The 22,759-nt window shown below is 36.5% G+C and overlaps 1 protein-coding gene across 1 annotated transcript in view; it reads left to right on the top strand.

Annotated features, from left to right (window-relative positions):
- The window catches only part of AGBL1 (AGBL carboxypeptidase 1), a gene marked incomplete at both ends in the record, with an annotated part of 531,035 nt that extends 517,613 nt beyond the window's left edge, over positions 1-13,422 (top strand). The window contains one exon of the mRNA XM_080692476.1: positions 13,255-13,422. Coding sequence (XP_080548602.1) covers positions 13,255-13,422 — 168 coding nt within the window. The remainder of the gene's footprint in view (positions 1-13,254) is intronic.
- Between the last annotated feature and the right edge of the window lie 9,337 nt (positions 13,423-22,759).

Genomic DNA, 22,759 nt, shown 5'->3' with positions numbered 1-22,759 from the left:
GGTATTTCCCCCACTCCTTTTCCCCTGACTTCCAGAATGTTCTTGAGTTTCCGAAACTAAGGAGTTGAAGCCTGATGTGCTCGTCACCTTTTCATCCTTATGACTGAAATATTTGACAAGAACAACTTAGAGGAGCAGAGATTTATTTTGGTCTATGATTTGAGAGGCTCATTCCATGACTGGTAGACTCCGAGGCAGAAACACCATGGGGAAGGGCATGGTAGAGAAAAGCTGTTCATTTCAGGGCAGCCAGGAATCAGAGGGGAGAGAAGGGCTGCGGTAAAGTGAAAACCCTCCAGGGTATGCCCCCATGGCCTGCTTCCTTCAACCAGGTCCCACCTGCCTATGGTTTTCATCACCTCCAGTACGCCATTCAAATCACTAATCCACCAAGTGTATTAACCCACTGACCTCTTAATGGCCCCACCTTTTTACATCTGAGCGTTGCTGCACTGCTTAACACATGAGCTTTGGGGGGACAGTCCAGAACCCAATCATTACACCTGGCAACGCTAAACTTGGTTCTAATGCATCATTGTTCTTTCATACGAGTTTCTCACAATGATGTCTGTCCTCCTTGGGCACACTGATGACAGCTGCACCCTTCCTTTCCTTCCAATTTGTGGTAATCGAAGGAAAGTTAAAAATTTGATGTCAAAGAACCCATAGAGAGCAGAGCTAGAGATATCACTCCTCTGTCATCACACAGAGTGACCTCGAGCATGTTTCAGAAGCCAGGGACAGAGCTATGGAATCAAAGAGGCAGAGGCAGTGACACAAAGGCCAGTGGGTAGAAAAGTGGAGGAGGGAGGCCCTCTACTTTTACCCAAGACTGGGTTCATACATGTCCCTGTGCCATATCAAGAGAGCCTTGTAGACTTTTGGTGTATATGTCAGGAATGGAATGGGGTCTCTGGACAGTAGAACTTTAGAGACACATAACCTAAAAGAAAGGGTGACTTCCAAATCTCCACAGAGTGTTTAAAAATAAATGCTCAAGGTTTAAAACATTGTGTACTGAAATAAACATTTGCCTAGAGATAGGGGACAATTTTTGTCACCCTGGTTATACTGTGGCTTAACTGTATAGCCTGTAGTTATATATAACTGGTACATCTCATTGTCAGTTTATTTACCTATGAAACAGTGAAGCTTGCTCAATCTCTAGGCTGTCTATCTGTAGTCTCTGGTTCATATTTACCCTCATTTACATGCTACAGGAAGACATGGAAAGAAAATTACAAAAAAAAAAAAAAAAACCTTCAACGTGGGCTCTGTGGTCATTCATGATTTTGGGAAAGATTTACCAATAAAAGAACCAGGGGTCCAGCACGGAAATCTAGGGAACATTTAAAATCCAGCTCACACCTTCATCCCTGCTGCTCTGGTGAATCTATGGCCTTTTTGCAGTTACTAAGGAAACAATTGTCAGTAATGGAAGAGCAAGCTTGGGCTGAAAGGATGGACGCAGAGGGGGCTTTGCTCAGAGAAGCCATCTGATGGAGTCCGGCAGACACACCAACACGCTTGGTGATTGATTCAGTCCCCAGCATGAAAGCATTAGAGTCCATTTGATGGGGTCGATAAGGGGGGAAGCCACAGAGCCCACTACCCATCATCTCTCTCTAGCCTTCTGTTAGAGTTCTCAGATCTGCATGACTAAACTGGGTCCAGTTTTAACTACTTGAGTGAATGTCAAGGTGGGGGATGTGTACACTTAATTCAAGTTCAGAGCCTCTCCAAACCTGTTCAGAACTTCAAAGTGGCCGCCTCTCAGCTAACACATGCACTCTGTAAAGATTCTGAGGATGTTTGTATGGGCAGTGCTTAGGGGATAGACATCTCATTTTGTATCTTTTCTAGATCTTAAGCTGCAAGATCCAGAAGGAAACACATCAAGTGTTATATACACTTGTATTCTTATCATACTACACCACATTATGATGTTTAATTACACCACTAATAAAAGTCCATCTAAAAATAAAATAAAATATGCAACACTGAAAAGAAATGTTTACACTCTCCCCCCAAGAACCCCCCCACAGATCCAATGATCCAAAAAGTTAAGGGGAAAATAAGGGACACTAGGTCACACACATGAAAGAAAAGGCAGAGACGTAGAAGCTGGATATGCCTCGCCAGATTTTCCCCTGGTCTTTTGTCATTATCAAATATTTAAATTAAAAAACTTAATTTAAATTTAACAATTTATAGAGCCGGGCGTGGTGGTACACGCTTGTAATCCCCGTGCTTGGAAGGCTGAGACAGGAGGATTGCACAGGTTCAAAGTCAGCCTCAGATACTTAGTGAGGCTCTCAGCAAGTTAGTGAGAACCTGTTTTCCAAAGTATAAAATAGGTCTGGGAGTATAGCCCAGAGGTAGAAAGCCTCAGGGTTCCACCCCCAGTACCACCAAAAAATTAAAAAAAAATAAATGTAACAATTTATGAAAGCTACTTTTAAATTTAATTTTATGCACACACTAGAAATCACGCATTATATATTACAACATTAATTCAGATGTACTGCTTTTTTTAGGCTTACATGCATTGCTTAAGCAAGTATGAGCCTCAGATGCAGATGCTGATTTTTCATGATTAAAAAAAACAATAAGGAAAAGATGCAAAGGGAATATTTCAGTCACAGGATTGCACCATGCATTTCTAACCACTGTTGAAACGTCAGTGGATATTCATTATTTAGAAGTTTTAAATAAAATGGGAACCATAATGGATATACTGTACTGCAACAAATCTAATGTGTTTTAATACTATGTCATAACTTTATTTCCACCTATTCAGAACAGGTCGTGATGTCAGTAGTCTATCATTTGAACACTCAAATTTATTTGACTAGTAATATGCTGGGGTATATTTAGGATTTTCTCTACTGCTTGTCTTGAAACTGTCCTTGGGAAATACTGCAATGGCATGTATTTGCACCGATGATGACAAAATATAAGAGTGTCTGACTTTGGCCCTTTGCCAACAGGCTGTTATGATTTGGAAGGTGATGGTGAGCTGGAATTGAGAATCAAGTCCTGCTAGTATATTGTAGTATTAATTTGCATTTTATATTAGCAGAGGTTAATTTTTTCCTTCACTACTATTATATTAATTTTGTTGTTTCCATTTTGGTTTGCGATATTTCAGGCTATTCAGACATATTTAAATTTATTCCTTTGAACACTATTACTTCTCTTTGTGTTTTTTTTTTTTTTCTTTGAGAATATACATTGAGAGACCTTCTACTTGGAAATGATAAAACATATGAACGCATATTTGATACTTTTAAAATTTAATTTTTGGACATTTAACCATTTGATCAAAAAGAGGTTTTTTTTTTTTATAGCTGGGGTAAGTTTTTTCCCCCTTAACTACTAAGCAGTTGCTTTTGATTTCTCTTTATCATAGGACATTTCCTCGTCTCTTGAGAGGCTCCTTTATCACATGCAAAACTTTATATTTTCCTAGGTATTCCATGCTTTTTGTATTAGTCCCTAGATCTCCCTGCCATGTTTGCATCAATACCATAACATTTACTTACAAGCATACTTTTAGGCATATTGTGGTTCTGGTTCCAGACCACTGCAATAAGGCAATTATTCCAATAGAGTTAGTCACCCAACTTTCTTTTATTTTCCAGTGCACATTAAAATTATGTTGATACTATATTATAGTCTGTTAAGTGTGCAGTAGCATTATGTCTGCAAAAGCACGTAACTTAATTAAAAGTACTTTATTGCTAAAAAATGCTCATGGTTATCTGAGCTATGGGGAAATGGTGCCAATAGACTTGCTGGATGTGGGCTTGCCATGGCCCTTAAATTTGTAATCAAAACAAAACAATATCAAAACAACAACAAAAAACAAATCTGTGAAGCATGTTAGAGAGAAGTACAATAAAAAGAGTTCTACCTGTAGTGAAGCTTATAGCAGGATTTTTCTATTTGGAGGAAAAAATACCATTATTATTTTTCTCATTTCATTTCAAAGTTCTTATGGGATATTCTTGCAATGTGTTCTTCTCAGGTAGAATAGCTTGCTGAGTCTAAAAATCTTCAGTGGTGCTTTGATTCCCTATAATTTTATATACTAATATGAAGAATCAGAATTGTATGGTAGTAGGCTATGCTTTCCAAGAATTAAGTATCTTGCTTCATTTGTTTAAATTTTCCTAGAATTTATCATATGACCTTTGTATATTTGTTTACAATTCCATTCTCAGATATTTTATAGTTAGTTTTCTTTTGTGAATAGAATTCTTATTATACTTAATAATTTATTTCACTGGTTTATAGAAAGAAAATTGATGTTTATATTTTTAATTTGTAACCTATCTCCTTACTCAATTCTTGCCTTATATCTATTAGAATTTTTTGCTTTAGTTGTTTTTTTTTGGTTTGTTTTAGTATTTAATCAGTCCTCAAATAATGATAATATGATTTCTTCTTTTCTAAAATGTATGGCTCATTTTTCTTATTGAACTGTCTTGAACTTTTCAAATGATGGTAATTTAGCATTGTGAGAGGTCAGAGTTTGGACCATAGATTTTATAGGAATTTTGCTATAGTCAACTATGATTACAACCATCCGTTTTATGTAAGCCTTTGCCATTATTATTGATAATAATAAATGCTTTATAACATGCCATGTGTTTAGTACTCATCTAATTTTGTGTATATTGTAGCTCACTGTAGCATCTCAGTGACCCCATGAGCTATATAATATTGTGTTATTTCCATTGTATCTACATGAAAATTAAATGACCTTCCTAAGACCAAGGAACTAAAAGTGGCACACTATGCTGAACCCCAGTGACTTGGTCCCAGGGCTTGTGTTTATACCCATCATACACACCACCCACTGATTCACTGAGTGTCCCTGTGAGATTATAGACTACGGGCTACTTGTCTCAGAAATATATGCAAGTGTCCATCCAGATTTTCTTTTCTTAACTCTGTCTTTTGACTTCTTGCTGCATTAACACCTATATTAGTGTAGTTCTTAGTAACTGTCTCCATAATGTATCTAAGAAAATAAATTGCATTTATTATATTGAATATTTAAATGATGTTGCATATTTTATATATTTCTATCTCTAAACACAAACACCTTTTTTCTTTAGTTAGGATATATATCTATACTTCTTTCTCTCTGTCATCTATCTATCTAGATTTTTTAATCTATCATTTTATCTATCTATTGAGATGGATAGATAGATGTTTTATTCTGTGGTATATTGATCAGTTTTTGTTTTTAGCATTATATTAATATTTTTAAAGAAATTGTAAAAAAATCACTTTATCTATATAGTTTGCATTCAATACTTCTTCTTCTCTGGGTTTGTATTCCTGTAGTTTTTATTCCTAAATAGCATTTGGTGAAAAAAAATACATATATATATATTTTTAAAAAATGTGTACATTTTACTTTACTGTATTTAGTAGTTATTGGTGTGATCAAATATTAAGCTACTTAACTATGTTGTTTGTAGGTATCTTATTTTCACGTCTTTTCATTAATTAAGCCTCATGTATTTGGTGAGTCGTGTGATCTATAAACTCAGCTATTTTTTGGAAGTTAGGTAAATAGTTTCTTCCTCATCTTCACTCTTCTCATTTCTTTTCTTTCTTGGCTTTGTTGTGACAGCCATACCATCTGAGTCTGAAGTTCAAAATGTGGAAATATCATTTTTTCTTAATCTGTCCTAAAATTCTTATGTATATATTTAGCCCATCATTTTAATCTATTTTTCCCTTGAGATATTGGAAAATGTCCTAAAGTTGTCTTCTGTGTAATGGATTTTATTTTCTGCATCAAACAGTCTGTTAATGCTCTGCATTTTGGCTTTTAATTTAGAAATTGCATTTTCCATCTCAATAGTGCGATCTCTTCTAATCTCTTATTATTTCCTTTTCACGCTTTCTGCTATACTTTCATCAGTGCAATATACTTATTTCTTTCTGAGAATATAAACAAGAAATTTCCCCCATTTCTGGCAGTAAATCTATTTCATAAAAAGACATTGATCTGGTATCTTCAAAGTGTCTCCTTTTTAACTGTACTATTTTCTCTGTAAGTTTAACATCTTCCTTCTAAATATTTTTACCACGTATAGGCCATGTTTCAAGTTTTATAAAAAGGGTAAGATTCTGTCAAAGGTTTCTACAGGTGTTGGGGGCAGATACCAATCTTTGTCTCCTTATAGATCCTGTTTTGTGGCAAAAAAGAGAACCATGTAGGATATTGGGGATGAATTGGAGGCCACCATCTATGAAGGGGCAGAGTAAGGATAATTGATTAGCAGAAAAAGAAGGCAAACGTCTTCATTCCTAATTCCTAGACACAGCCCTTCTTCAAGCTAGCTTGCAATCACAGTTCAAAAGAACAGAGTAGCTCAAAAGATCTCAAGTCAAAAGTTTTTCCTGTAGTACTCTCTCATTATAATGACCCACCATACATAAGAAAGAAAAACACAGGTTTGGACTGAAGAAAAGAGCATTAAAACCAACCGGTCCACAAAGGCTTTCATTGAAGTTCAAAAAACTGAACTGGGGATTTTAAAATTAATAAAGTTATTAGGCAACTGAGCCTGCATTATTGATACCTGACAGATAAATGAAGCTAACTAATATGTCCAGAAACATTCATATGAAGGAATAGTCAGGTAGAGTAATATAAAATAATTGTTTATAAGTGTTTCAGAAGCAGTCTGAGACGGGTGAGTTAGTGAGCAGATTCAATACAGTTGGAGAGAGAATCATTAAAAAGAGCAACACTAATATGAAAAACTATTCAAAATTATTATAGGACATGGAAGAAATAGAAAATATGTAAGTAAGGTTGAGAGATACGGGTCAGAATATAAATAAATAATATACATGTATTAGGAGCTTATCTTTGATTTCTTAGAAAGAAGGGAAGAGGCAAGATTCCAAAGAATAATGAATGATGCTTCCCTAGAATTGTTGGAAGACTCTAATAAGAGTAACAACAAATTTCAAGTGAAGGAAATAAAAATAAGTCTAAATTTTCTCTTCAGAATATCAACGATACAGAGATCTTACAAATAGCTTAAATTTCTTTTACCCTTTATTTATTAGCATACTGTAGCTGTTTAATATTTTTTCCATGCAGGAATATGTCTTACCATTTGTGGCACATGAATGTCACCCATTTCTCTCCTCCAAATATGTATATTTTACTGGCAAACTATGGCAATAAAATCTGTAAGTGCTAGGGTGTTGGTGTAGATACCCCCTCTTTCACTCCTTTAACTCTTCACCAAAAATCATCTGTTACATGATTTATAGATTACTTTAGCTATTATTAAACCATGAGCATTTTTCCATATTGCTAAATGGCTGCTATAATTACTGTTTTAATGGCTTCGTTATATTCTATCTCATTTATTCCATTATTATTTCCTTGGTCATTCCTCCTGGGTTAGACATTTAGAATTTTATTTCCCTCAAATCTTGATTATTATATATAACACTGACATAATTTACATTTTATGCATAAAACTTCACTTTTATTTTCAATCAGTTGATTAGGAATTGCTCCCTGGAGTGACATTACCATGTCAAATGTTATTGAAGAATTTCCCAAATGGTATGAATCAATTTACAACTCTACCAGGCATTTGGATATCTGCCAGCTTTTGGCATAATAGGAGGTCAGCACTAAGTAGTATGAACTTGAATATATGTTTACCAATTTGCTGGGTGTATAAGGCATTTTTGTGCAAATAACATAATTGAATATTCTTGTACATTTGTTTATTCTACTAATTGACTTTCCTCTAGCTAACCCATAATCAGTACTTAGGCTATTTAAGCTTATGTTTTGCAGTCTCTAAGTTTGTCTTGCCAATAGGTAACAAATATTATTTCTTATGTGTTATGTGGCAGTATGGATGGAACCCAGGAGCCTTCCACCTCTGGGATATACCCCCAGATCTATTTTATTATTTTATATGAAAACTTGGTGTCGCTAGGTTGCACAGATCCTCACTAGGTTGCTAAGACCGTCTTTAAATGTGCAATTCTCCTGTCTCAGTCTTCCAAGTACTGGTTTGCCACCACACCTGGCTACAAATATTCTTTATCAGGGGGTTATCAATAAACCTTAACAAGAACCATAGAAACATTTGTGCCAGTGGATTTTGTTCATTACTACCATTCATATAAAAACCTATATTTTCTAGCAGCATTAATATCAGAATACTGTGGTGGAAGAAACTGTTGGCTCATTCAACACTCATTTCTAACCTCTTTTTAGTTAAGTAGCTCTTTTTTTGAGGATTAATAAGTTAAAATGTTCAGTTACCAGACTATCATAAACCTGGAGGTGGCTCTGGTATATCTTTATGGCTGGAAAAATGTAAGCAAAAGTTTGCTGGTGCCTTCCTTCTCTTGTTTTCTCATTCTTCTTTTCTGAATGAGGATGTACTGGCTGGAGCGATAGCAGGCACATTTCAATCATGATAAGAAAACCAGGAGAATGGAAGAGAGCCTGCCCTTGTTTTTTAGTTGCTAAAATAATTCCATAAATCTTTTGCCTTCCCCAAAATTAATTATGTGTGCAGAATAAAACCCTATTTATTTAAGTCACTATATTTGGAGCTTTTCCACATCTGAGCTGTCTCCAAAGAGATTCAGATCTCTGTTTTATAAATGCACATTTACACTAACCTAAAGCCAACTTTATTTATAAACTTTCTCTAGTGAGCCTATGATATCTGACTATTATATAGGTCAGAATTTCTGAATGTTATTCACCTATTTTTATATGCTTTTATTAGTGTATTATAGTGCCACATGTTATTTACCTATTTCCCAGCTCAAAATCAGGTTTTGGGATTGAGTTTCTTAGAGCAAAATAAAATAAAACAGTTTTAAATGCTCACAATACTTGATAGTGAGAGAATATACTTTGAAGGTACTTATACATTTTTTTTTAATCCAGAGAGGTCGAATTCTACTGGAAAAATACAGTAGACATCTCAGAGTCAACCACTCATGCCTGTTCATATTCACCTATGAACAGCCATTGTTTATCTATGTGAAGTCTATGTCATATGACAAGAGTGTGCTTCCTGCCAGAGATGTAAATATGAATAAAAAACAGATTCTGCTCAGTTCTTGCCTTTGAGGATTTTACTTTCATACGAGGGTTTGTGATGAGCGGAGGTCTTTCATATAAACAAATTGTGTGTGTGTGTGTGTGTGTGTGTGTGTGTGTGTGTGTATGTGTGTGTGTTAGTAGTAGTAGTAGTAGTAGTAGTAGTAGTAGTAGGGATGACACCAAGGACATTCTACTTCCTAGCTATACCCCATCCCTTTTTGTTAATTTTTTTATTTTGAAACAGGGTCTCAGTAGTATGCTGAGAATGTTGCTTAGTTGCTGAGACTGAACCTGTGAATCTCCTGTCGCAACCTCTAAAGTACTGGGATTACAATCATGCATCACTATTCTTGGCTAAAAAGAAAAAAAAATTCTACTGTGTAAAAATAAAAAGAATGGAGTTTTAAAAAGACATTAATTATTAGCGAAATAAAAACAAGGACTTTCCGTAGCCCCAACAACCAACAAAGTGTGAAAACCTTTTATAAAAAGTTTGTTGGGCTGGTCTTTTTGTGATACCAGCCACTCCTTGAAATAAGTGGGCCAACATCTGGAATCTGAAGATAACTTTGCAGTATTAAAATGCTGTCACTTGAGCTTTTGTGTAGGAGTAAAATGGAATGAAGCAATTGTCCCTAATCTACAATATGGCACACATTATGGGATTTATTTCCTCCCGGTATCTGTCCTTCTTTTGACTTCTACACCCTGTTATGTACCCGGTTAGACAATGGGTTTTCCCCTGTGCATATGGGGGATGTACACCGAAGGGCTGCTACATTGTCCCTGTAGACCACCTTAGCCAGCCATGAAGAAGCAGAATGATCAAGAGAGAATGGCCTTAACTTCCTTCCTCCTGATCAAGGCAATCCTCCAACCAAAAAGAGTTGCCAGAGAACAGAGTGGGGCAAGAATCAGACCTTAGCACAGGGGAAGAGACTCTGGGTTTTAAAATGTTATTTTAGAGCTGGGCACGGTGGTGCATTCCTGTAATCCCAGTAATCTGGGAACTAAGACTGGAGGATCGCAGGTTCATAGCCAGCCTCAGAAATTTAGTTACCCTCCATAACTTAATGAGACTTTGTTTCAAAATAAAACAATTAAAGAAAATAGGAAGTCAGGTGTGGTAGCACAGCCTTGTAATCCCAGCATTCGGGAGGCTGAGACCAGAGGACCATGGTTCGCGGACAGCCTTAGCTACTTAGTGAGGCCTTCTGCAACTCAGTGAGACCTGGTTTCAAAATAAAGAATAAAAATTAAATAGGGCACGGGGTGTAGCTCAGAGGTAGAATGCCCCTGGGTTTCATCCCCAGACCTGAAAAAAAGAAAAGAAAATAGGGCTGGAGGTGTTGCTCAAAGGTAGAATGTTTCTTAGTTCAAAGTTCAATCTTCAGTACTACATGCCCACACAAACAAATATATAAACACACACACACACACATATATATATATATATATATATATATATATATATATATATATATATATATATATGATTTTATCTAGGGTGTGGAGGTACATATATGTGATTTTATCTAGGGTGTGGAGGTACATGTCTTCATTCCTAGTACTTGAGATAGGAGGATTGCAGGTTTGAGGTGCATCTCAGAAGCTTAGTGAAGCCTTTTTCACCTTAGCGAGACTGTTTCAAAGTAATAAAAAAATAAAATAACAATGAGGGTGGGCCAATTATAATGGCAGTCATTAGGAATATAAACAACAATAAATGCTGGTAAGGATGTGGGAAAATAGAAACTTTTATACAGTGTTAGTGGGAAGGCAAATTAGTACAGCTGCAATGCAGATCAGTATGGAGATTCCTCAGCAGACTGGGAATGGATCCACCATCTGATCCAGCTCTCCTGCTCCTGTGTATCTTTCCAAAGGGACTAAAATCAGAATATTATCATAATACATGCATCTCCATGTTTACAGCAGCACAATTCACAATAGATAAATTATGGAACCAAACTAGATATCTATCAAAAGATGGATTACAAAATTATGGGATATACACAGTGGAGTTCAACTCAGCCATAAAGAGGGACTATATTATGTCATTTGTGGGAAAATGAATGGATTCAGTGAATATGATAATGAGTAAAGCCGCTGGGCGTGGTGGCGCACGCTTGTAATCCCTGCGCTTGGGCGGCGGAGACAGGAGGATCGCATTGTTTAGGAGCCAGCCTCTCTGGTTTAAGAGACCATGTTTCCAAATAAAAAAAATATAAAATAGGTCTGGGAGTGTAGCCCGGAGGTAGAAGGGCTTCCAGGAACCCCAGTACCACCAAAAAAAAAAAAAAAAAAAAGAGTAAAGCCAATCTCAGAAAGTGAGGGCTCATATGTTTTCTTTCATTTGTGGGAGCTAAGGAGTAATTCGAGAAGGACTCCAGATAATGGCTGAGAAAGCCCCGTGGAGTAAGGGACATGGTCTAAGGTGGGAGGAGAGGGAGAATTCATGAAGGAAACAATTGATTCCACGGCTACTTCAATATCTTGTATTGGGAAGTGGGGGTGGAAGTGAGATGGGGAGGAGCCAAGGATAATGTCCACCAACTGTGGTGTGCATGTACGCCGCCATCACTATGAGCTATGATGTGAGCTCATAGTGAGATTACAGTGCACCAATGACTCTGTTTAAAAAGTAAACAACATTTCCTCAAAGAGACACTGGTTAAAAAATAATAGGAATGCAGGTATAGATCAGAGGTAGAATGTTCCTTGGTTTAATCCCTAGTAAACACACACACACACACACACACACACACACACACACACACACACACACACTGTGATCTTTCCAACTGAATTAAGGGGGGAAAACCAATTTGTTCAACATCTGTCTTTCCGGTCATGTGGTTGCCGTTTAGGGGGAACAGCTCTCCTTTAACTCTGAAATAATATTCTCTTTCTTCAGGAAACAGGTGTCAGACCATGCAGCAAATCAAATCTCCAAGTGGCTGAGGCTGAGGTGGGGCAGTTCCCACTTCCTTCATGCATTTACCTAGAAATTCTTTTCTGGATCTGATGATTTCCAAATTCAGAATTTTATGACTTTGTGGATTGCATGATTGATTTTTTAAAGACACTTAGCATCTATCCCATTCTCTATATCACTAATATCAACATGTGACAATCTATTTTTATTTTTAGTTGATGCATAATAAGCACAGATATTTATGGGGTACAATGTGGTTTTTTTGTGTGTGTGTGTGTTGTACTAGGGTTCCTGGAAACCCTTCTCCGGGCTATACACCCAGACCTATTTTGATATTTTTTTATTTAGAAACAGGGTCTCCTAAGCCAGCGCGGCTGGCTTCGAAGCTGCGCAATCCTCCTGTCTCCGCCTCCCAAGTGCAGGGATTACAAGCGTGTGCCACCACGCCCGGAAAAAATGTGGTATTTTGATACCTGTACACACTGTGTGATTATATCCATTAAATCAACCATTTATCATTTCTTTGTGCTACAAAGATTCACAATCCTTTCTTTTGACTGCTTGAAATACATAACACATTATTGTTAACTATGTTTTTAAAATAAATATTGTTTTTGGTGATACTGGGGTTCCTGAAAACCCTTCTACCTCTGGGCTACACTTCCAGACCCATTTTTTTATATTTTTCTTTGGAAACAGGGTCTCTTAAGCCAGCGAGTCTGGCTTTGAACCAGTGCAATCCTCCGGTCTCTGCCTCCCAAGTGTGGGGATTACAAGCGTGCGCCATCACGCCTGGCTTAAAATAAATATTTTACATAATATGCAATATATTAATGCATTATTTAAATAATCCACTATTTTTTATTTAGAAAAAAATGTAATTTATAAATGTGAAAATCTCAGGAATGTATTGAAAACTGTCCATTTAACATTTATATGAGGAGGAAAGGGAAATTAACCTAACATTAATCAATATCTGGGAGACTTTTAAATCCCCCTTATCATCCAATGCTTAGGTATCTAGAGGGAGAATTGCAATCCTATTTTAAAGATGAGGAAATCAAGGCTAATAAAGTTAAATAAGTACAGGATCACACAATTAGAAAACATTGAAATCAGAATTCAAACTAATTCTCAACTAATTTAGAAAAATCACACATTGCTGACTGCTTGGCTTCACTGGCAGGGTCTCCAGTTTGGTACCAGTGAGCTAGAGGAGATGGGAGCCATGTTCTGCCTGGGCCTTCTCATTTTGGAGCTCAAATCTGTGAGTTGCAGCCGTCAGCTCCTAACTCGAGCTGGGACTCTGCTGAATGCTGAGGACGGCGCTCTGGACCACCATCTCCAGAGGTAAGATGCTCCCAGGGGTGTGAGCGACTTTTGGGGCTTTGGATTTGCAATGCATATCTTGATAATGCAACCTACTTATCTGCATGCATGCAAATATAAACCTCTATGTGCTTATAAATGCATATTATGATTACAAATTATATATTGTTCATGATATGGAAGATAGTTCTGTGTTCGTATGTATACAGAGTATATTTTTGAGCCATTTCTCAGTTTAAACAAAACAAAACAAAATGGTGACTGCACTAACATCTGGACACGTGGGGACAAGGACAATAAGCGTTTGAATCATCCCATTCTCAATCGACAATGTCCACCTTCCCGGGTGATGGGGAGGGTCGCCTGCAGATGGTCAGCCACTGGCTCAGAGAACCTGACTCGTGTGGCCCAGGGCAAGGCTGGACCTGAGAACTGTGAGGGTCATTAGTGAGCCAAGGGATGAAGGATTATTATTGACATGAGCCCTTTAGATGCTATTTCCCAGAGATGGCTATTTTAGACTTGGCCAAAACAGATTCAGGGGGCAAAAAGGGAAGAACTACTGGCTGTGTGAGGGGACACAGGACCAAAAGGCCCTAAAGAATTCAAAGAAAAGAAGTCCTGATCTGTACTTCTAGAACACGATGAATGGGGATTTCTGTATTGGCTGGTAAGTGCGAACAAAGCTCACTTTGCCTGTGATGTCCAGAGACAGAGAGGAAACCATTAATACTAGGGCCATCTTATTTTGAGCTCATTTCCATTTTGTTATTATTCTAATGCCTTTAGGCTGCCATTCCTGTATGACTTCTCACCCAATGGCCAGCCAGGCTTAGAAAGATTTAGCAGTGAATCTAAATGTGAAAAAAAAAAACCAGAACTCTACTGAATTCTGTCTTTTTAATATACTCATGAGGAAGAGAGAAAAAGAAATTAAGCTAATATTAATCTCAGTTTCCCTAAGACTTAACTACTTAAGTGCAGGAAATAACTAGCTCATCATACTGAGTGATAGATCCTAGACTATGGAGGCTCAAGGAAACCCAAGCCCCCTCTCTACTTCCTCCCAAGGAATGCAGTCTTTGGTTTCTTGTTTTGATGTCCGTGTCTGCCCACCCTGGCTCCCCTCAGCTCTCCTCAGCACTGCAGGTCTGGTACGTTTGGCACTCCTGATGCTTTTAGAGCCTCCTTTTGATGGTCACTACTTGCACCTGCCAGGATGTGCATTCCAGGTTGTCTTTCAATCTCTGGATTTTCTTTCCATTTTCCCCTTCTTTCCTCTGCTGCTCACTGAGGGAAGATTGAGCAGAACTGGCATGGCTGACTTTCCCTGGATCAATCATGCTGTTGGTTGGATTCAATGCAGCAGGGATTAGATACCTATAAACTGGAACAAGAAGAAATGTATCAAAGAAATGCCTTTTCTAATTCGGGGCTCAAGAATTCAGTGCCAGGCTTCAAATACACTGGCTGCTATGTGGGTTTTCATAACGTGAGAGCTTTACCTGTCTCCCTGTGGCCCACCTGTGAACATCCCACACAATTACCAGTGTTTCAGGTGGGACCAGTCCAAGGATACTGAGGCTGGAGCTCTCCTTTAACTTCTGACTCTTCCTAAGCAGATTTGGCAAAATAAGGGTAGGGTACTTGACCACAGAAGAGGATTAAAATGTCTGTTTTGTATTAACCAGGCTTGGTGGTACATGCTTATAATCCCACTACGTGGGAGTCTGAGACAGGAGGATTGCAGGGTTGAGGTCAGAATCAGCCCTCAGTAATTTGGCATAATCATGTTTCAAAATAAAAAAATAAAAATAAATAAACAGAGGTTTACCTTAAAGGTAGAATGCCTCTGGTTTCAGTGACCAGTACCAACCTATATATGTAGTATATATATACTTATATATATTATATATATACTTATATATTACATATATATATATATATACTTATATATATAGTACATACACACACATACACACAGCCCTATTTATATATATATTGGCCTATTTTAAATAAATTTAAATTTATGAGTCCTGGAACTTGGTGAAGGGTAGCAAGAGAGAAACTGTTCCACCCAGATTTTACTTGTATTCTTATTCTTTATGAAGCAGTTGGTCAAAACAGATTTGGGTTCAAAGGACTGAAGATCACATGATTGGGAAGAAAATCACCCTGAAATTTTTGACCCCAGAATATTTCAGCTGATAAATTTATGTTCATAAAAGAATGGCAGGGAAAATGAGTAAAATAAAAATCTGTGTGCTTGAAACCAGCAACATGCTACTTGAACACTATTTGCTTAGTTTCCAAAAATTAGGATTAAGTAAAAAATATGATCAAGTTAAAGCCGGGCGTGGTGGTGGCGCACGCTTGTAATCCCCGCCCTTGGGAGGCGGAGACAGGAGGATCGCGCAGGTTCGAAGCCAGCCGTGCTGGCGTAAGAGACCCTGTTTCAAAAATATAAAATAGGTCTAGGAGTGTAGCCCAGAGGAAGAAGGGCTTCCAGGAACCCCAGTACCACCAAAAAAAAAAAAAAAAAAAAAATATATATATATATATATATATATATGATCAAGTTAAATGCCAGGAGCCTATTCAGCACCAGGGTTCTTATTCTAGTTTAAAGAGCATAACTAATGTCTGTCAATACTAAACTTCATTCTGTGTGTGTATGTGGTGCTGTGTATTGAACCCAGAGGCTTTCTACCTCTGAGCTACACCCCTAGTCCTATTTTATTATTACTTTTATTTGGAAATATGATTTTAGTAAATTGTTGTAATCCTCAATGAGTTGATGGGCTCATTTTGAAACTGAGATCCCCCTGTCTCAATCTTCCAACTACTATGATTTTAGGCATGTACCACCATGCCCAGCTTCTTCATGTGTTTTTAAGAGATCTTTGCTACTCTTTTTAAATCTTGCCTTTTCTTGGGCCTAATAGGGTTTCTACTTTCTTCAGACATATTCTTTTCTGTTGGACTGAGGGATTACAGAGGGAAGGGCTCTTTATCAAAGGTGTCCTTTAAAGAAATTCAAGGATGTGGTATCTGAGTCACTTAGGCTCCACAGACATCGTTGACCCAGCAGTGTCCTGCTGGGAAGACAAAATGTGGCCGAACACCCAGGGCGTCATGTTTTCTGACAATGGGTTTCATGCCTCATTGAGCATAAAAACAATTAGAGTGTCATCCACATCCACAGAGCAACTACCATTTTTCAGGAGCAGAGGAAAAGCAGAAGCGGCGGACGTTTGCCCAGTGAAATGGCGCTCCGGCATCCTTTGCTTTGAATATTCTGTGACTGTCTCCTTCTTCCTTCTTGCTCATCGAAGAAACATCAGTGGGCTGGTTAAGGCGGCTTTTGATCTTCTTTTATTTCCTTGTCCCTCCTCCTTCCTCTCAATCTTATCCCTGGAAATAATGGTGCGTGCATTGAGGGAATGCTAAGCTGCTTCCCCTGGAGATGCCGTTTATCCATCCTGACAGGTCTTTTGCAAAGTCATTTAAGTGTTTTGCTGAGTCAGCCACTGTTCATCTTGATTTTTACCCCTCCGCTGCTTCCTGCTCTTCACAGCGGAGCAGCCCAATCTCTATGTGTCCCTCCATTAATAACAAGAGAAAGCTCAGAGTTTCAGCAAGGTACTTGTAGCTCGATATCTCGTGAAGTCTCCTAAATTACAGATAGGACGCTTTAGCTGAATTCCCATAGAATATAGGTTTGGGTTGGTTCTTAGTTTGATGGGACAGGGACAAATAAAAACAAACAAACAAAAAACCTACATAGGCCATAAGAAAAATAATTGTACTTTTAATAATTAAAAAAATTCTTAATTTTATTTAAAAATACCGTTTTATTCTTCTAAATGAGAAAATATAATTTGGAGAACACACAGGTAAAAATACCCCTAGGCCTGCCTTTACTTATCCAAATAAGCAGTGTTAAGATTTCTGATGAATATATTTACATAGTATACTGGGGTTTGCATATTTTTGCTGTTGAAATATTTTGTCTTTTAAGACACCCAGCCCTTTATCATTGTTTAGTGATGTCAGTTTATTGTAGAGTTTATACATGTGTATGTACCTGAGTATATTTTTGGCTTTATATTCTGTTTCATTAATCTGCCTGCTAGGAGCGTATTGTTTTTAATATCGAAGTTTTGCAATTTATTTATTTATTTATTTATTTATTTATTTATTTATTGTGGGTCTAAGGATGGAACCCCGGGGTATTTGACCTCCAAGTTACATCCCCTGCCCTATTTTTTTATTCTTTATTTTGAGACAGGGTCTCACTAAGTTGCAGACGGTCTCACTAAGTAGCTGAGGCCATCTGCGAACCGCGATCCTCCAGTCTCAGCCTCCCAAATGCTAGGATTACAAGTGTGCGCCACCACGCAGATGAAGTGTTGCAACTTAAACATGGTTTTTAAAAGGTCATACATATTAGTATTTCTTTAGGAATGTGACTTGCTATGTTCCCTTTTTAATTTTCACTCACAAATTATACAATAAGTTGTTAACTGCCCAAACCTAATGCATCGGGATTTCAACTAGAATTATAGTAACTGATAGATTTCTTTAATCTCTTGACTGTTTACCCAAGTTATTTACAAATGAGATATTTTCTCCACATATTCAGGTATTTAATGTTCATGAATAAAGTATTGTAGGGGTTGTTTTTGTATTTTTATGCAGTTCCATAATGCATCATCATAAGATTTTAACCTTAATACTTTAAATTTTCTTGTTCCTCAGAAAAGTATCTTTTTCACTATATTTTTCTAAGTTGTTGCCTTAGATACATGGGAAAATATGGGACAGTTTTTATATTTATTTGTAATTTCACTCTGTAGTTATACCTACAGTTGTTTCATGGCTTTTTCTGTTTATTTTGTTTATTATTTTATTTTATTATTTTTATTTGTTATTTGTTTATTATTATTATTACTTACTATTTATTCATTTTTTGATCCTGGAGGTTGAATTTAGAGGCATTCTATCTATGATATATACCATTGGCCCTATTTAATTTTATTATTTTGAAACAGAGTCTCACTAAATTGCTGAGTCTGTTCTCCAACCTATGATCCTCCTGTCTCAGCCTCCCAAGTACTGAGATTATAGGTGTGGACCATGACCAGCTTATGTTTATTTATTTTAGATAGACAGTAGTATTGTAAATTTTAACAATTAGTTTTTCTTATTTTTTATATCTTGTGACCTTTTCAACCTTTACTGGACTTAAGTCAACAAATTCAACCATGTGCGTTATGGGTGCAGAATGAATGGGTGATGATTCTCTGACCATCTTCAACAGTCTCCCTTAAAACTAAGAAGGACTTTAAGCAGTTAAGGATTAAATATGTCAATTGGTTTGATATTCATATTTAATATCCTCTTTGTTCATTATTATTTACTTAGCTTATTAATTTAACACGATCAGAATTGGATGATGAATTTTATCAAATTTTGGCATCTAGAAAATTATTATTTTTAATTAATAAAGGCTTATATTATGTTAAAAGATTTTCTGATATTCAGCTATCCTTGAATTCACAAGGGAGAGGTGTTTGGCTGTGATATAAAATACTATTTGAACGTAGAGACTGACACAATTAAATGTGAATTAAGGAGTTCTGTGCTTATATTTGCAAGCGAGTAAAATCTACACTGGTCTTTATCCTGTAATCTGGAACACTTTAATTTTGCTAAGACTTACCTGTGCTTTGAATGTGTATACATTATCTATAATATTGTCTATAATACCATATGTATTCCATTTACTTGAAACAAAAATATCATTTTAATAACTCTTATTTTTATTCCATAGACATTTTAGTTTTTCCATCTAAGATTGAATGGGTAACACATTAAAAGTGGTGCATAGACATGACTACTTACTCTGATACTTAATCTTGTAATAGCCTAAATTTTCTTCTCTGTATATAACCTGATTTTTTCCCTCTTAATGCTTGTAATAGATTCTCTTTGTTCTTGACACATTTTCTTTCTACATGAAGAATATTCTCTTTCCTTTCTTTCTTCCTTCCTCTTTTCTTTCCTTCCTCCCTTCCTGCCATCCTTCTTCCTTCCGTTCTTTCATTCTCTCTTAATTCTTTCTATTCTTTCTTTTCTGTTAGCTTTTTCCCCTTTTTTCTTTGTTCAGGTGCTTTTTTTTCTTCCCTCCCTCACCAGGTGCTTAGTCTAGTTTTTTATTAGCATGTTATTTTTTGACATTATAGCATTCTAAATTATTAGAATAAATCATGATTTTATTCCAAAAAGTTCAGTTTATTACGGAACTTTTGATCAGTCATTTCTGACGCAGTTTTGAACTTTTGTATTTTTTTATTTTACTCCATTTTGATTTTATATTTGAATACCCCATCCTTTGATATGTATCTCCATTATAAATAATACTGATTTATTCAAAGTATTTGTTTTTCTTCCCCTGGAGTGTCTGCTATTTGCTTTGAATCTGAATTCTTTTTTCTGAATTCATACAATTCATTGAGTTCGTCTAGAGCTTGCCTTCACACATTCAATCAGGGGCATTATGGATTCTCCTCTTTGCTGCCAATACATTTTAATTTCAGTGACTTTACCTATAGGTTTTGCTGCATCTGTTTCCTCGCCTCTTACTATTTTCCTGTTCACCCGTGTTTGCAGTATATCCAGTTCTCTTCTCTCTTGCATCTATTATATTTATATTTATTGCTCAATAGATCCCATTTTTCTTGACTTTTCTGCCTACCTTTAATGCATGTTACCACTCACTCTGTCTCCTGTGGCTAGCCATTCCAGAATGCACTGCTGCTGTCAAGTAGGTCATTCGACCCCTTTTACAGTCCAGAATGTTTTATAAGCTCTGAGTTGTTTTAAATTCTTCCTCTTCTTCTTTCCAACTTTCTTCCATCATTTTTTGTCTATTCATCTTTGAATTAGAAGAGCATTCTCAAACTTTGTCATTGCTTAGTAATCAAGAGTTTAGATCTTCTTTGAACCCTTTTGCCATCTAGCTGAAATCGATTAGTTATTTTGTTTTAATAGGAAGGAACCTGATTTATGTGGTTTTTCTTCAAGAATTCATGATATTTTAACTTTACCTAAGAGAACTAACTTGGGGTGATTGTACTGGAAAGGTCAATGTGAAAGATCATGTAGAAATGAACGAGGATGAAAAACGATGTATTTATATCTTTGGGCCAAAATGAGGAATCTAGAATTAGGAAGTATGGCTCCCTGAAAAAAAGTACCATTATATTACAAGAGAAGGATGAAGGCTCGGTGAAATCTTTGTGTGTTTTTTAATGAACATTACTGCCACCAATGCCAATTTAATCTAAATTACATGACACTCCTGTTGATATCTCACTTTGATTGCTTTCTGGCACACTAATTCTATTCGAATTTTCAAAATGATTTAATGAGCGATATCTCAGCATATCATTAGTTTCATTTTGTAGTTGCAGGCTACATGGAGGTAAATATTTGGGTGTAACTTGGCCTGCAGTGATTCAGAGGTGGCAAGTGTTATGTGATGCCTTAAAACACCAAATGGCCCCCTAATTGTTCAAGAAAGATGAACCAATTAGCCAGGAAGACTTGCTAATCTTAGGTTACAAACAACAGCAAAAACAACAAAACCCCAGTTATATTATTAGCTAAAGATAGACAAAATCAAGTATCTCTGGTATAATTTTGTGCTGATTCTCCTAAAATAAATAAATAAAAATAATGAAAACCCAATGTTAATGCGTCTATGAGGAAAGAGGTTTAATAACACCATACAGCTATCTGTAAATTGGTTTACTTTCCTCTGGAGAGCAATTTGGCAATTTGCAAGAAGGTCCATAAAAACCTCTCATTTGATCCTATACTTCCAGCTTGCAGAATCTCTCTCCAGAAAATAAACATAACTAAAAACAACATTTAATGTGTAGATGTTTACAGAAATACTTATTTCCCCAAATCATTTTAAATAAGCCAAATTTCTAGCAGTCAAAAAAGGAAAAAAGGGAAGGAACATTGCTTATTAATTTTCTATAATACTATAAGACCATGAAAATACTGAGTATGTGAATGCATAGATCAAGTCATAATAATATCACACATATATTACCATAAACTAGATGTTGTGCTAAGCATTTTATAAGTGTTATATCACTTAATTATATAAATCTACATGGTAACTGCTATTATTAGCATTCTCTTTTACAAACAAGAAAATTAAGTTTTATGGAGGTTAAGAAATTTGTCAAATGTCAGGAATGTAGCAACAGACTGTGCTGGCTTTTGAATCCATGTCTAACTCTAGTGCTCAGCTTTTATCTTCTATTATATTCAGTCTTTTTTGAAAAGAAAAGAAAGATAATTAATTGTATACACATGCTGATTGTGGCATTAATAACACGCAGAAACACCAACAAAGGGAGAGAGCAAATGCATGGACGAACTTAATCTTACTATTTGCTTCTGTCTATACAGTTCCTAAAAATATGTGTTGGGTTCAGGTATATGTGCAGGTGTTTGTGATAAGTTTTAAAATTGGAATGACTTGGGCTCATTCTAGCCCAGAAGCATCCCTTGTTTGTTCAATACCATTCAGAGAAGATCAATGGATACCCTCATGGGTTGAATTCATCACAAAGCGTGGAGACAATTCCAAAGAGAAACGGATTAACAGACAAAGAAAAGTGAAAGCCTGTTTTCTTCATATTGCACTTGCTATTTGCAAAATGTTTTCACCTAATAACCACCATGAAAGTTAATCTAAAAGGGTTCCTGTTTTACAAGCGACTCCATGGGAGCCCAGGGAATCTAAGTGACTCTCTAGGTGTACTTAAGTGATTTACTCATTGCCAGTCAGCCCTGAGATCTCATTCGCCTCTGCCTCAGGCTCAGCCAGACGAACAGCTAGCTGGTCTCTTGCCTATGAAACTATAAATACCTGGAAATAGAATAGGCTGCCAGCCCCTAAAAGAGCATTTCTATCAAGGAACTGCTCTTCTCGCTTTCCCTAAAAACTGCAGCCTTTTGTAGCCCTCATCTTTTGTTGCTGTTGATTCTAAAAATGGAGGGTACACAAAATCTTCATGGTTTGCCCAACAGGGGAGATTATTTTTATTTTTTATAAAAAGCTTCGAATAGCCTAGAAAGGGTGGTCTAAGTTACTTCTATGAGTTTTCATACATCAGAGCATCTCACCCTTTATCTTTATTCTCATCTAATTATGTTTTCCTTTTGTTTATTCAGTACCCTTTGGCCCCTGGGTCTCTTACCAAAGAGCTAGCCTTTCAGTATTAGGGTTCAAAGCTGCTTCACCCATGAGATTTAATTTACTGGATGGGGTAGAG

Source organism: Muscardinus avellanarius, assembly GCF_963383645.1.
Source record: "Muscardinus avellanarius genome assembly, chromosome: 3".
NCBI lineage: Eukaryota > Metazoa > Chordata > Mammalia > Rodentia > Gliridae > Muscardinus > Muscardinus avellanarius.
The sequence above is the reverse complement of the archived record's forward strand: the minus strand, read 5'-3'. Positions and strand labels throughout refer to the sequence as shown.